Raw genomic sequence first — 13814 nt, 5'->3', positions numbered from 1 at the left:
TGGGCAAGGGGTGGGGGTGACTGGGTGACGGGCACTGAGCGGGACACTTGATGGGATGAGCACTGGGTGTTATGCTATATGTGGGCAAATTGAACACCAATAAAAAATAAATAAACAAATAAAAAACAAAGACATAAGAATCAAATGATCACGTCTTTACTAATTTATTTTGGCATTAAAACCATGTTCAATTATGGATCAACTTTGTATACATATTCCTAAGAACTATCCATCATTCCACAAGTTTAGATTAACTTTTAGTAAAATATATACAAAGAAACTGTAGTCTGTATTTTAAAGTTTTTTCCCCAAACCTATAGTAATTTTATTTATGAAGCAAAAATAAAACATTTATCTTTAAATTAAATAGCGTCATAATACCAACATTTTGGGAAGCACTTTATTCTTAATCTACGTAGGACTGGAATAAACATAAACTGTGACCTACTGTATCTTAACCCCTGAGAAACTCATATCCGCATGTACCCAAATGTATGTATAATTTTCAGAAAAGCATTGTTCAAAATAGTTTGACAGTAGGGAGTAATATCCAAACATTTTTCAACAACAGAATGCATAGAGTGTGGTATTATCATTACAATATTATAATTAAGACCTATAACAATAATTTAACCACAACCACACTCAAGAACATAACTGCATCTTATGATAAATTGTGATAAAGATGTAAGACATAGAAATACATATAATGTGATTTTTGGGGGGGTAGTTAAGAACAGGTAAATCTAAACTTCATTCTTTGGGATGTACACCTGATAGTAAAACAAACAGAATAAGGAAATTATTACTAAGTTATGATAGGGTTCTTGCAGAATGATGGAAAGTGATTGCTTGAGGGTTTCTTGAGTAAGGCAATGTTCTTTTTCTTGGCCTAGATGTTGTTTATAGGATCACATACATTTTAATTGTTTGCTAAACAATTGTTTGTCAAAGCTGTGTTTGATGCACTTGTGTCTAATAACAAAAAAATTTTAAATATAAAATTTCAGAAATGACCGACCTAACAATATTTGGTATATAACAGGTTTTCAAGCTCTTTACAAGTTTCTGTACAAATGACTTTTTCTCTATGTCAGTTTTATCATTTGCTATGTAAATACTAAGTATCCTCTTCATATTTCTAAGCAGATTAATCTATGATTTAATCTTTTTATTTGAACAAACTTTGTTTAACCGGTGCAGCCCTGTCAATTTCCCCATATGTTGCTTTCATATTTCACTATGAACAATTTATCCCTCTCAAGTTAATATGGAAAAACATGAATTTTATTGATGATACATCTTGTGTTTAATTGTGAAGCACCACTGTGACTAATGAGACTTGTGTTCTTGTTATTTACTTGTAATTTATTAAGATCTGTCTTTGGAAAGGGGCAAATAGAACACATTATGTTGTTGATGACAATATTTGATAGTCAATAATCATTACCTGATTAAAATATAAGAATCAGGGATGGGATACTTATATCTTTTGTAACTAAAAGCAGGAATATAGGCTGCAGAGAGAAAAAGGACAGAAAATCCAGGCCTATGAGATACTTGGAGATGGATGTCTGAGAGATCCAGATACCCAGATTCACAAAAAACAGTGACATATGGATTATGTGCCATATGTAATTTCTGAAAGAATTCCTATCTACTAAGTATCAATCCAAAAAGCAGTAATTGATGAATAGGATTGAAGTTCTTTCAATAGCCTGCTTTAAATATAGATGGTATAAAATCTGTTTCGTGAGAAACAAGATAATCTGATAGAAAACTAGCTATATGATATTAAGTAAATGGTTCTTATTTCTTCATATAAAAAGCACGTTACCGCCATGTAAAGCAAGTGATTCTTAGGTTGAAAACCTCAACATGCCTGGTTCTTGATGTACAGAATCCTTTCTGCATGAAAGAAAGACCTTGGATCTTTTGGGGTTTTTATTTGAGGATTCCAGTGTTCAGTATATTAGGAGAAAGTCTACCAGTGTAGCTGACGCAATAAGTTCACAATCTCATGTAGGCAGCTGCATCTCTGGGATGGCCAGCCCCAGGCTAATTGCCAACCAAGCAAAGAGTTCATTTTTGCCTGCGTTCTTCCAATGAGGATACAACTAGAATGAGTGCTGGTGTTGGGGGAGGCTAAACTCCACATCTACCCATCTTAGGTTCTCCCCGGGGGGACTCATTACCAAGAGGATATCATCAAAAGAAAAAATTTATGGGATCCCTGGGTGGCGCAGCGGTTTGGCGCCTGCCTTTGGCCCAGGGCGCGATCCTGGAGACCCGGGATCGAATCCCACATCGGGCTCCCGGTGCATGGAGCCTGCTTCTCCCTCTGCCTGTGTCTCTGCCTCTCTCTCTCTCTCTCTCTGACTATCATAAATAAATAAAAAATTTAAAAAAAAAAAAAAAAAAAAAAAAAAAAAAAAAGAAAAAATTTATAAAGGTTTGCAGTGCACATCACACCGAAGAAATCAAAAATAAAGAGGAACTCAAAGCAGCAGCTTAAAACTGTCGGCTTTATAGCGTCTTCAGCAAAGAACAATAATACATTTGTAGAAAAAATGATAGCCTAAAGAAAAGCAATTTTAGACTACCAAGGGCGGCATACTGGAAAGGTAAATATATGGGAAGACATTAACACTAAGATTTGTTTCTGGATTCCTCTTCCCAAAAATATATATACATATATATTTTGGGGTGGCATATCCCAGCTTCCTTCACAAGGCTTTATGCCTCGCTCTAAGGAATCCCTGCTGAGCCAAGCTCTAGTTATTGGTATTTGAGTTAAATTACAGTTATAGGTGGAATGGGTTTATGAGTCATTTCATTAGAATGTTTTCAAAAGATGTGCCCTTAGTCTCTTCTTTGACCAAAAGTGTGTGCAGAAGCCCCATCCTCTAAGGGATTGTACAGAATGTCTGGAGCTCTGTAGAGTTGGTTTTTTCCCCCCTCCTGAGGAAAGCAAGATTACTCTTTAACAGTTAAAAGCGTTGTTCCTATTAGGGATAATGTAACACCACGTCATCCTTCCTATATAGTACAATCATTATGCATACACTATAAAAACAGACTGCATGGTGACTAATTTTCAAATAAACCCATAGACTAAATCACAGCATATATAAATCATTTCTATCTCAACTGCTCACTTAAACCTGAACAAATTTTCTGGAAGCATGTTAATTTTCCTATGATACTCCTTAATATTTCTTGCAGAGCTGGTTTGGTGGTCACATATTCTTGCAGTTTCTGCCTATCTTGGAAGCTCTTTATCTCTCCTTCTATTCTGAATGAGAGCCTTGCTGGATAGAGTTTTCTTGCCTGCATGTTCTTCTCATCTAGGACCCTGAATCAATCCCGCCAGCCCTTTCTGGCCTCCCAGGTCTCTGAGGAGAGGTCTGCTATTAATGTAACAATTCTCCCCATATTCGTTAAGAATCTGCTGCCTCTATCTACTTTACAGATTTTCTCTTTTTCTATAGAATTTGCAAGTTTCACTATTAAGTGTTGAGGTGTTGAACGGTTTTTATTGATTTGGGGGGAGGACCACTCTATCTCCTGGGTCTGAGTGCCTATTCCCCTCCTGAATTAGGGAAGCTCTCAGCTTGGATTTGTTTAAATATGCTTTCTGGCCCTCTGTCCTTCTGGGTGCTCTCTGGAACCCCAGTGATACGTAATTCTTCCTTCTGAAGCTGTCATGTATTTCCCTTAACCTTTCCTCGTGGTCCTTTCATTGTTTTTCTCTGTTTTCCTCAGCTTCCTTCCTTGCCATCAAGGAGTCTTCTGTGTTGCTCATTCTTTCTTCCAGCACCTTATGCCTTGCCATTAGGACCCCCAATTTGGATTGCACCTCATTTAATTGATTTTTAACTTCAGCCTGATGAGATCTTAATTCTGCAGTTGTGAAGCCTCCACCCGCCCCGGGGGGAGGCAGGACCTCGGCCGTGTCCCCCGGGCCCTGGGCTCCGGGGCCTGTGCTGCCTGCACCGCGCTCCCGGGGCCATGGCGGGCGCCCGAAGGCAGCAGGTGCAGCGCCCCGCCCGCCCGGAGCCCCCGCCTGCCCCCCTGCTTCTCCCCGAGGCCCCGCCGCTGCGGCTCCAGCGCTGTCCCGAGCTGGGCCCGCGGGCCTGGGGCGCTCTGCCCCGGCCGTGCCTCGTCTGCTAGTGACCCCGGGAGCCTGGGGACTCCGCCGCCCCTCCTGGGTTCAGCCCGACGCCCCTCCTCTCCGGGGCTGGGCTCTAGGGGCGCCCAGGCTTTCCCGCCAGGCTGGAGCCATCTCCTCTGGCCTGCAGCTCCCCACCCCCCCACCTGCCCCAGGCTTCTTCCTTCCTTTCCCTTTCCCTTTCCTTTTCCCTTTCCCTTTCCCTTTCCTTTTCCCTTTCCCTTTCCCTTTCCTTTTCCCCCTTTCCCCGTTTCCCCTTTTCCCCCTTTCTCCTTTTCCCCCTTTCCCCCTTTCCCCCTTTCCCCTTTTCCCCCTTTCCCCCTTTCTCCCTTTTCCCCTTTCCCTTTCTCCCTTTCCCTTTCCCCCTTCCTGTCTTGTCTTGTTAGAAGCCAAAACTTTTCTCTCTGTAGAGTTCCGGCTGTTCTCTCTTTAAATCTCAGGTCACATTCGTAGGTGTTCAGGATGGTTTGGAAGTTCTGTAGGGAAGTTGGGGACCTGGTGAGGTGAGGACCCTACTCCTCCATCTTCATAAATCCCCTCTTTCAGGGTATTTGAAAGACTGCTTTGTCTTGTCCTCCAAATGGTGCCTCGTAAAGTCTGTACGCATATTTCAATGTAATTAAAAAATAGAGCCTTTTCCAGTAGCTGTTAAAAAGAACATCTCAGTTATTTTGTATCAAAGGCAATTTCATGCACTTTTTTTTTTATAAACTGCTTATTCAGTCAGCATTTTCCAGTGCTCCTGAGAGGGCAGTGAGGTGCCAAGTGATTGGCCTATAAAGCTGCTGGCTAAGGACAAAGTTTCTGCTTGCACTCCGGACAAGTGTCTGGCGCAAAAGCAGATTCCATGGGGATGGATGTGGGGCTGGCCAGGCCGGCCACTGATGTGGGGTGGGCTCTTGTTCAGAGGGGTTTCCAGGTCCCATTCCCCCTTTCTGGTGACCAATGACTGAAATACCCTTTGGATTGTTGGACAGTCCTAACTTTCCTAACTCCAGCGACCTCAACTTAGTTTTACTTAATAGCTGGTGTTTAATATTGTCCTTTGTGGTTTTATGTTTCCTCCCTTTTTTTATTGTATAAGACTCATGGCTTTCACATCCGTTTCCATGTAGAGGAACTCCAGCTGGCGACTAGACTGCGGGCAACCTCACTGAAGGAGAGAAAGCATTTTGGGGGCATTTTTCGAGACCATGTGGTGGATACCCGACAGTACTTGGAACATGTTAGAGAGTCCACGACAGGTATGCTGGCCATTAACGACCCAGCCTGAGGGAATTGTTCACGTGAAACCTGTGCATGTTTGTGTTTAAGAGTGTGTGTAAAACTTCATCCCATCACTGTGAGTGGAGGTAACCTCCCAATCTGCTTACGTTGTTGTAATGGCACCTGATTTTGCAGAAACAGAGACTATTAGAGAGTCCTAGATGGACTCTCCATTTTTCTCTTCCTTTTATAGCCACTAAGACAGAATGACCCAGCTCTTTGAATGCACTGAGACTTTAGATAAAAGAAACCTAAGCATAATTACAACATTTACATTATTCTGGCTCCCCACCCACTCCCCCTGTTGGAAGCCTTGTGTTAGAGATCTTTCTTCTGATCTCTTGTTAAATATTTTAATCTTCTATTTTAACTCTCTAAATGTCTGCTTGAGTGAGGACTCCTCTAAATGGATGATACATACTCTGGACATCAGCTGTATGTAAATGTTTATGTGTTTGGTGGTTAATATCCTTGTTTGGCCTAACTTTGGCTTTCAGTATTGGGATGTCCACATTATTTAGGTACAGTCAGTCTGCTTGTTTCATTATTGACACGTGAATTCATTTTTGCAGGCACGCTGGGTAGACCTGTAAAGCTATTCACAAACCATTTCCGAGTGACGTCCCGCCCCCAGCAGGTCACATATAAGTACAACATTGACTACATGCCAGACATCGAGGATGGAAAAGTTCGTTCAGAATTGCTTTTGCAGCATAAAGCATTTATTGGAGAGTGCCATATATTTGATGGGAGCTCTTTATTATTACCTCACAAGCTACTGTTGCCGGTTAAGTACTGTTATTGGATGTTTTCTTTTTAAATTTTATTTACTTGATAGAGCAAGAGAGAATGAGCAAGAGGGCGGAGGAACAGGGAGAAGCAGTCTCCCCACTGAGCAGGGAGCACAACTCGGGCTCAATCCCAGGACCTGGGATCACTACCTGAGCCAAAGGCAGATGCTTAACAAATTGAACCACCCAGTCACCCTAGACATTTTCTTGACCTTTGTTCTCTTCCTCTCACATCTTCACTGTTTTAAAGCAAATACCATTTTTGTACAACGATTTGAGGAGACCTGAAGATCTCTTGCCCATGGGATTTGTAACACCCACGTGCCATGTGTGCTTATCACTGATGTTCCCTCCTGCCTCATGTCAGTGCTTTTTTTTATGTCAGTGCTTAAAATGAATCTGAGAGCAAAATATATACATGTTTTTACATTTTCAAAGGCAAATATGGGTCAAGTGCTGATGAAGTATTGAATAGTTTTTATCTTTCAGCAAAAACATTAGAAGGACTTAATATTTTTTCAATAAACATCTATTTACCAAATGGATAATCTACAGGAGCTCATTTAAGTTAAAAAAAAGTAGTTGTAAATGTTTAATTCTGACTCCTCACTTTAGCCTTATAAGTCTTGTATTGTCCCTGCATGTGTCACACTGGTGTGTTTTATACCCAGGTGACCTATTGATTTGTGGTTCAATAATGAGCTTATTGTCTTCGGAAGGACTGCTAGACCCTCTTGTTTTTTCTTTATCTCAGAAAACGGAATTGGTCAGCCTACTGAAAAACCAGGTTGTGAAGCTGACCATTGAATTCATCAGCGAACTCTCACCCAACTCACCAGACTGCTTACGCTATTACAACATTCTCTTTAGAAGGTGTGTTTATAAGCTTTAGTTTCCTTGAGATATGACTGTGTTCATGTGTCAGTGGCATTGAACATAGACATTTGCTCCTAGAATTTCATGTTCTTGACACCTCCTCATCCTGAGAGGGCAACGGATCTTGGGGATGAAATGGGACTTGACCCTCACCTAGACATGCTTAAGTTCTGTGGCCTATCCTCAGTATTCTCCCTGCCTACCCCCATATCCTGTGCCTGGACCTGCCTGGAAGGAGGAGCATACATCGAGTATGCATGCCTATGCATATTTCTCCCTAGAGCAAATGCACTGGTTTTTTATTTTGTAGTAACAGTGGTGGACAAATATCCCAAATTGGAGGCACATCATCTGCAAAAGATGTTTTGGTTCATTTCTGGGAATGGAGGATATCCTAATGGTCTTTCCATGACAGTTTGTTGTATATAAGGGAAAGGAGGGGAAAACAGAGGATAAATGGACCTTAATATCTACCTCACAATATAATTTACTTGTACCAGGTACATCTGTTTATTATGTGTAATACAAAGTTGCTGGCAGATTTTTCCCCCTAATGTATCCTCATGTGTATTACCAAATGCTTAATATTCATACTATTTCAACAAAACTTATTCTTCAATTTTTAGAATTTTGAAGCAGATGAATTTGAAGCAAGTTGGTCGCAACTATTATAACAAGCAAGAGGCCACTGAGTTCTTCGATCACAAGTTGGTATAAAATAGTTTCATGTAATGTTTGTAATGTATACATCTAAATCCCATAGATTCTCACATGCATACATATGTAGGTATATATGTGTAAGCCTGTGGTTGATGATAAAATGGTTTAACAAAAATTAGGTATAACTAGCACAGCAGGTAAATCTCTATTGGAAAGGTCCTTCAAAAGACCATTTCTTATTAAAAATAAGAGATGAAACGGCTTGACTCTCAAGTGCCTTTTTAGGGCCCTGTGACACTTGCTCTATACTCAGAGCTTGGAGTTTGATAATCCCATCTAACGTGTTCTATTTGCAGGCTGGTCATCTGGCCTGGATACGTTACTTCTATTCTTGAGTATGAAACCAGCATTACCCTCTGTGCTGATGTGAACCATAAACTGCTCCGAATGCAAACAGCTTATGATTTAATAACAGGTCTTCGTGATCCACAAACCAGAAAGGAAGATGTTGAGCAAGTTTCTAAAGAATTAATCGGGTCAATTGTTTTTACACTGTAAGTCTGCTTAAAAAAAAAAAAAAAAACAACAAACCTATCCCATTACTTTGATCACCACCCCCACCCCGAGAAGATGTTCCCATAGTTCTCAAACCACTAAGTAGTTAAAGTTCAGAAGCTGACCTGGCATGGCAATGGCCAAGTCAGTCCATGCTTTTCTCATCTAGGTCTATTGCATGAGAGAGGGATACGTGTCATTTGTAGACTTCGCTGTTCTTAATTCCTAATGCTGATCCAGTCATCTTGTGGAACCCTGTCCTGCACATAACAGAATATATTCCTTCCAAATTTCTTTTGCTTTGTGTCTAACTAGTTAAAAAAAAATCAGGGCTTAATTAGATAGAACCTATGGGCAAATTTCCACTTGAAGTTAGTTTTTTCCTCTCCCTTTAAACCAGACACTTTGAGTGTGGATTGAAAGTTGTTTAGCAACATCATCTTAAGAGTAAAGTTGAGGACTTTTGCTCCCTAATTTCAAAACATATAAAGCTAGTAATCAAGACAGTGGCAAAAGGACAGATGAAAAGATTGATGGAATAGAATTGAGTCCCAAAGTCAGTTTATAGTCAGTTTCTTTTTTTCAACAAGAGTGTCAAGACAGTTTAGAGAAGGAATACTCTTTCAGCAAATATTGCTGTGACCACTGGGTATCCACCTGGCCCTTCCTGACACAATATACAAAATTAACTCCAATTTCACTCCAAGATAAACTCAAAATAGACCTCAATGTAAGTGTTAAAAGTTTAAAAGTCTTTGAAGAAACTATAGGAGTAAATCTTCTTTAGGTGAGCAAAACCCTTATAGGACACCAACAGAGAAGGGATGACAAAAGAAAAGTATAAATTGTACTTCATCAAATTAAACACGTTTGTTCTTCAAAGTCAAAAGTGAAAAACAATGGATAGAAAGGTGATTTGCAATTGTTTTCTCTCAATCTCATAACTTGCATCTATTTAAGTAAAGAACAGGTACAAGTCAAAAGATAACTTTTAAAAAATGGGTAAAGGATCTGAATCAACATTTCTCTGAACAAAATATAAAAATGATCCATAATCACATGAAAATATACTCAATGTTATTAGCCATGAGGGAAATGCAGAGTAAAACCACAGTGAAATAGCACTTCGTACCCACTAGGATGGCTAAAATTAAGAAAGCAGATACTAAATGTTGGCAAGGATGTGAAAAATCTGAACCAACCCTCAAACGTTGCTGGTATAAATGTGAAATGGTATGATCTCCTTGGAAAACAGTATGGCACTTCCTCAACATGCTAAATATAGTGTGGCCATGTGATCCAGCAGTTCTATTCCTGGTTATGTACCCAAGAAAAATGAAAACTTATGGCCAATGTACCAATTTTGTAGACCTGACAGCATTATTCATAATAGCTTAAGAGTGTAAACAACTTGAATGTTCATCCGCTGAAACATATATCCCATTATAGATATGCTATGTTTTTATTTGGCAATAAGTAGGAATTAAGTACAAGTATATGCTATAGCAGGAATGAATCTCGAAAGACATTATGCTGAGTGGGAGAAGGCAGTCAGGAAGGGTCACATATCGTATGACTCAATTCCTATGCAACAGGTCAGGTAGGCAAACGTATAGGATGGACTTTAAACTAGCAGTTATCTAAGGACTGGGGAAGTTGAGTGGACATGAGGAGTGACTGCTCGTGGTTGTGGTGTTTGGGTTGTGTTGAAGAGTGTACAACTCGGTGAATATATTGAATATAATAAAGCTGATATATCCTGCAATTACCTGTAGGATTTAAAGCCTATTAATTCTTGCCTGATCCCATGCTATGAATACATTAGGAATAATACCATATATTGTGAATATTCCACAGGTATAACAACAAAACCTATAGGGTGGATGCTATTAATTGGGAGGATAATCCCAGAACCAAATTTAAGAAATCAGGTGGTGCTGAAATCACCTTTGTAGACTACTACAGGGAGGTATGCAATCTTTTATTTCAGTATGTCTAAATATTTTTTCTTATTTAATCAAATATGTCTCCTATGTATAACTGATAGTCACATGTTAGATCATAAGTCAAAATCTATATATTACAGGGTTTCTCTTGGAGGGTATTATAACTTACATGAATTTGTCCATGTATTTGGGTACCTTGTATATATGTTACATAATTAGAATGGCTCCAATAAGACCTCTTTAATGAGTCTTGGACATGGCTATGATAGTTTTAAACATGTTGATGGATTGGTGGGTTGAAAATAAAATATGGCAAAATTTCAGATATGAGGACTTCACCTATGTAGAAGTTTCAGCTCTCTAGGACTTGGTTCAAAATGAAAAAGTGAAAAATTACTATCAGAAATTATGTCACTTGTGTGCTAAATCTCATAACTCATGGATTCCTCAATCTTTTTTTTTTATTTTTTTATTTTTATTTTTTTTTTAATTTATTTATGATAGTCAGAGAGAGAGAGAGAGAGGCAGAGACATAGGCAGAGGGAGAAGCAGGCTCCATGCACCGGGAGCCCGATGTGGGATTCGATCCCGGGTCTCCAGGATCGCGCCCTGGGCCAAAGGCAGGCGCCAAACCGCTGCGCCACCCAGGGATCCCGGATTCCTCAATCTTTATTCACAAAGAAACAAGTAAACTTCATGAACAAAGATGCACTAGGTGGTGAGGTTGGTTCTCTAGCTTTGGCAGTTAAGAGAGAATTCAAGGAGTTAGAGATATTTATAGCAAACGGAAAGAACTTAGAAAAGTATAAGCTGGGGTTTTTTTTTCTCTAAATTTTATTAGGAATCCAAAACCTAGCTACTTGGAAGCACTGAGAGTACACAGCCATTCAAGGGTATGGTGCTATTATGGCATCATCCCCACTTGTGCTCCACGCTTAGTACTTACTTGTTTAACCTGAAAGCATGTAATGAGTGCTCATTATACAACTTGGGTATACATTGGTAAGACTACTGAGTTCTCTGTTCTTAAGGAACTTGCATCCTTGTAGCAGGAAGAGAGATGGCAGACAAGAAGAAAGCATGTATTGGGGGAAATCTATGCAGATAATCAAGAGGTGTTATGGAGAATGTCTGGTGGCTTAGACTGCTGGTCATAGAAAGCTCTGAGTAGCTGGCATGTGACTGTCAGAAAGGAGCAAGCTGTGTGCAGATTGGTGAGAAGAATTGTCTCTTACACCACTTTCAGGATGGGCATGATGTATCCAGATCCCAAACAAGGCTAGAGTGTCCTGTCAAGAAATAAACCCAGTTGTGGGTGGGACGTGTACAGGGTTGCAGGATATGACGTCAGAGGAGGACGTGGGAGCCACACTGTATAAAGTTCTATCCACCTACACACATTGGATTTTACCGTTAAGTGAGACTATACAGATAGATGAAATGGGGCACTTTATTTTACAGATGTGGGTCTAATGTACAGGGAATGTATGGGTACAGGGAATATGCGGGTAAAAAGGGAGGCAGGGACACCAGTAGGGAGGTGCTTAAGTCTATTTAGATCAGTGATAATGGTAACCTGGATTAGAAAGGGAATGGATGGGGCAGACAAGAGGACTTTTGATGGCTCAAATGTAGTGAGTAATGGTAAGAGGAGTCTCTGGCTTTATCTGAGGAAGTGAGTGGAGGCTGGCATCACTTATTGCAATGGGAGATTCTGTGTGAGGAGCTGGCTTGGGGATTGTTGGGTTGACATAGCCTATGATGGAGTTGCAGACAGGGATATCAGGCTGATATTTGCTTGCTCATTCTCCAGATTTTACTTCAAAAGTCATTGGTTTAGGTGACCTTTGAAATGACTTGAGTAGTCTTGGGATGTCCTGGTGGGAACTCAGTATAATAACAGATGGCAATCTAGTTGTATTGTCATGAGATCTAGAAAAATCCTGAAATCCATAGATGAGCCCTTAAAAGGAAAGCACAATCCTGGCTTGCAGAAAAGCTTTCATAGTAATGCAAAGTGGGACAAGGAAATTCCTGTGGAGATGCAGAAGTTGGTGTTGTAGGAGATCCCTATGGGATATCACAGGACAGCCATGAGAATTAATAGTGTGTTGCTCAAAGTTCTCGACAGAACAGCTTGTACAAAGGCTGTGCTAGTCTCAGTGGTGGGAGTGGTGATTGAGGCCCTAAAATGATGCCATGATTCCGCACACATGTATATACATATACTTGCACAAGCTCCTGCCTTAAGACTCTAGAAGCAGGGGAACGGAGGTGAATCCCAGCTGCCTTTCAAATAACTACAGAGAATTAAAAGTAGTAGTTCAGCTCCAGAGGTAAAGCACCATGAACACTGGATTTGAAGTCTTCTTGTCTCTGGAACTCCTTTGACATTCTCAAGATATTTAACCAATCCCACCAGAATTCATGTGGCTAACTGGTGACTGATGAGGATCTCACTGGTCAGCATGGAAGGATCTATGACAGACCATCACTTTATGTGGGAGAGGAAAGGCACTTTATTGTACAGGAATTGCAGCCTAGGGATAGGAGCTTCTGGATAAATGTCTTGGCAAATGCCTTTTCCTGGCGGAAAAGTTTCGATGATGCAGGAGGCATGTTTGGAATAGCTGTAGTATTGCAGCTGCAAGGAGTGACCAGGTTTGTCGTCCCCCATTAATGTGGGAATCCTCTTCAAAGTTCTTAATTACATCCTTAATTTTTTAAGGCAGTACTATAGTGAGAAATATGTAATTCAAGGCTTGGTCCTGCATTTACCTATAGCAAGTCAAAGAAGGCTGGTACAGTGACCCCAACACAATGTTTATGAGAGTCTTGTTCTCCTGGGCCATGTGTGCTTACAAGGAAAAAAGAGGTCATCCCTGGGACATCTAAATTAAGAGACTATTAAGAGTATCTTTAACGTGTTCTTAAACTTGGGGAAATAGTCTTCCTAGCACACCCCTGGGCCTCTGTTGGTGATCCAGACTTTTTTGTACCTATTTAGGTGACTTGACTAGGCTTTGCTGACAGTCACACCAGTGTTCTTTCTCACCTCTTTTGAGCAGCAGTATAATACAGAGGTTACTGACCTAACTCAGCCACTGTTGATCAGCAAAGGCAAATGGAAAAAGAGCCAACAGGACACACCCCATAAGCCTATAATGCTGGTTCCTGAGCTATGCTACCTGACAGGTACTTCAGATTTATGCAGTCCTCATAGAAGACCACCCCTTTCAAGCCCCAGATGTTATGATGTAGAAGTACAGGCTTCTCACAGTACTCCATAATGACCCAGAGCTGTGTTCTCTCCATTGGCTCTTCCTCTTCCAGATAAAATCATCAAGGCTTCTTCACATACATATTTATTCTTGCTTGTTTAGCTATATCTTCTTAACTTTTTAAAGGTCTATCAGATAAAATGCGAAAAGACTACAGGGTGATGAGAGACTTGGCTCTTCATATGAGGTTGGATCCAGAAAGAAGGCAGCACGAATTACGGAAACTGATGAATACTATACAAACGTAAGTCCTATTCTTCTCTCTGTG

At 40.4% G+C, this 13814-nt stretch overlaps 1 protein-coding gene across 1 annotated transcript in view; it reads left to right on the top strand.

The window, feature by feature from the left end:
* LOC140597407 (piwi-like protein 1) overlaps positions 1-13814 on the top strand; it is a 135071-nt gene that overhangs the window by 102436 nt on the left and 18821 nt on the right. The window contains exons 4-11 of the mRNA XM_072745667.1: positions 5287-5415; positions 6010-6224; positions 6983-7101; positions 7731-7811; positions 8121-8318; positions 10177-10288; positions 13334-13460; positions 13673-13790. Of these exons, the coding sequence (XP_072601768.1) occupies positions 5287-5415; positions 6010-6224; positions 6983-7101; positions 7731-7811; positions 8121-8318; positions 10177-10288; positions 13334-13460; positions 13673-13790 (1099 nt within the window). The remainder of the gene's footprint in view (positions 1-5286; positions 5416-6009; positions 6225-6982; positions 7102-7730; positions 7812-8120; positions 8319-10176; positions 10289-13333; positions 13461-13672; positions 13791-13814) is intronic.

This window comes from Vulpes vulpes, unplaced genomic scaffold, assembly GCF_048418805.1.
Source record: "Vulpes vulpes isolate BD-2025 unplaced genomic scaffold, VulVul3 u000000643, whole genome shotgun sequence".
Lineage (NCBI taxonomy): Eukaryota > Metazoa > Chordata > Mammalia > Carnivora > Canidae > Vulpes > Vulpes vulpes.
Note: the sequence above shows the minus strand (reverse complement) of the source record. Positions and strands in the feature narration are given on the sequence as shown.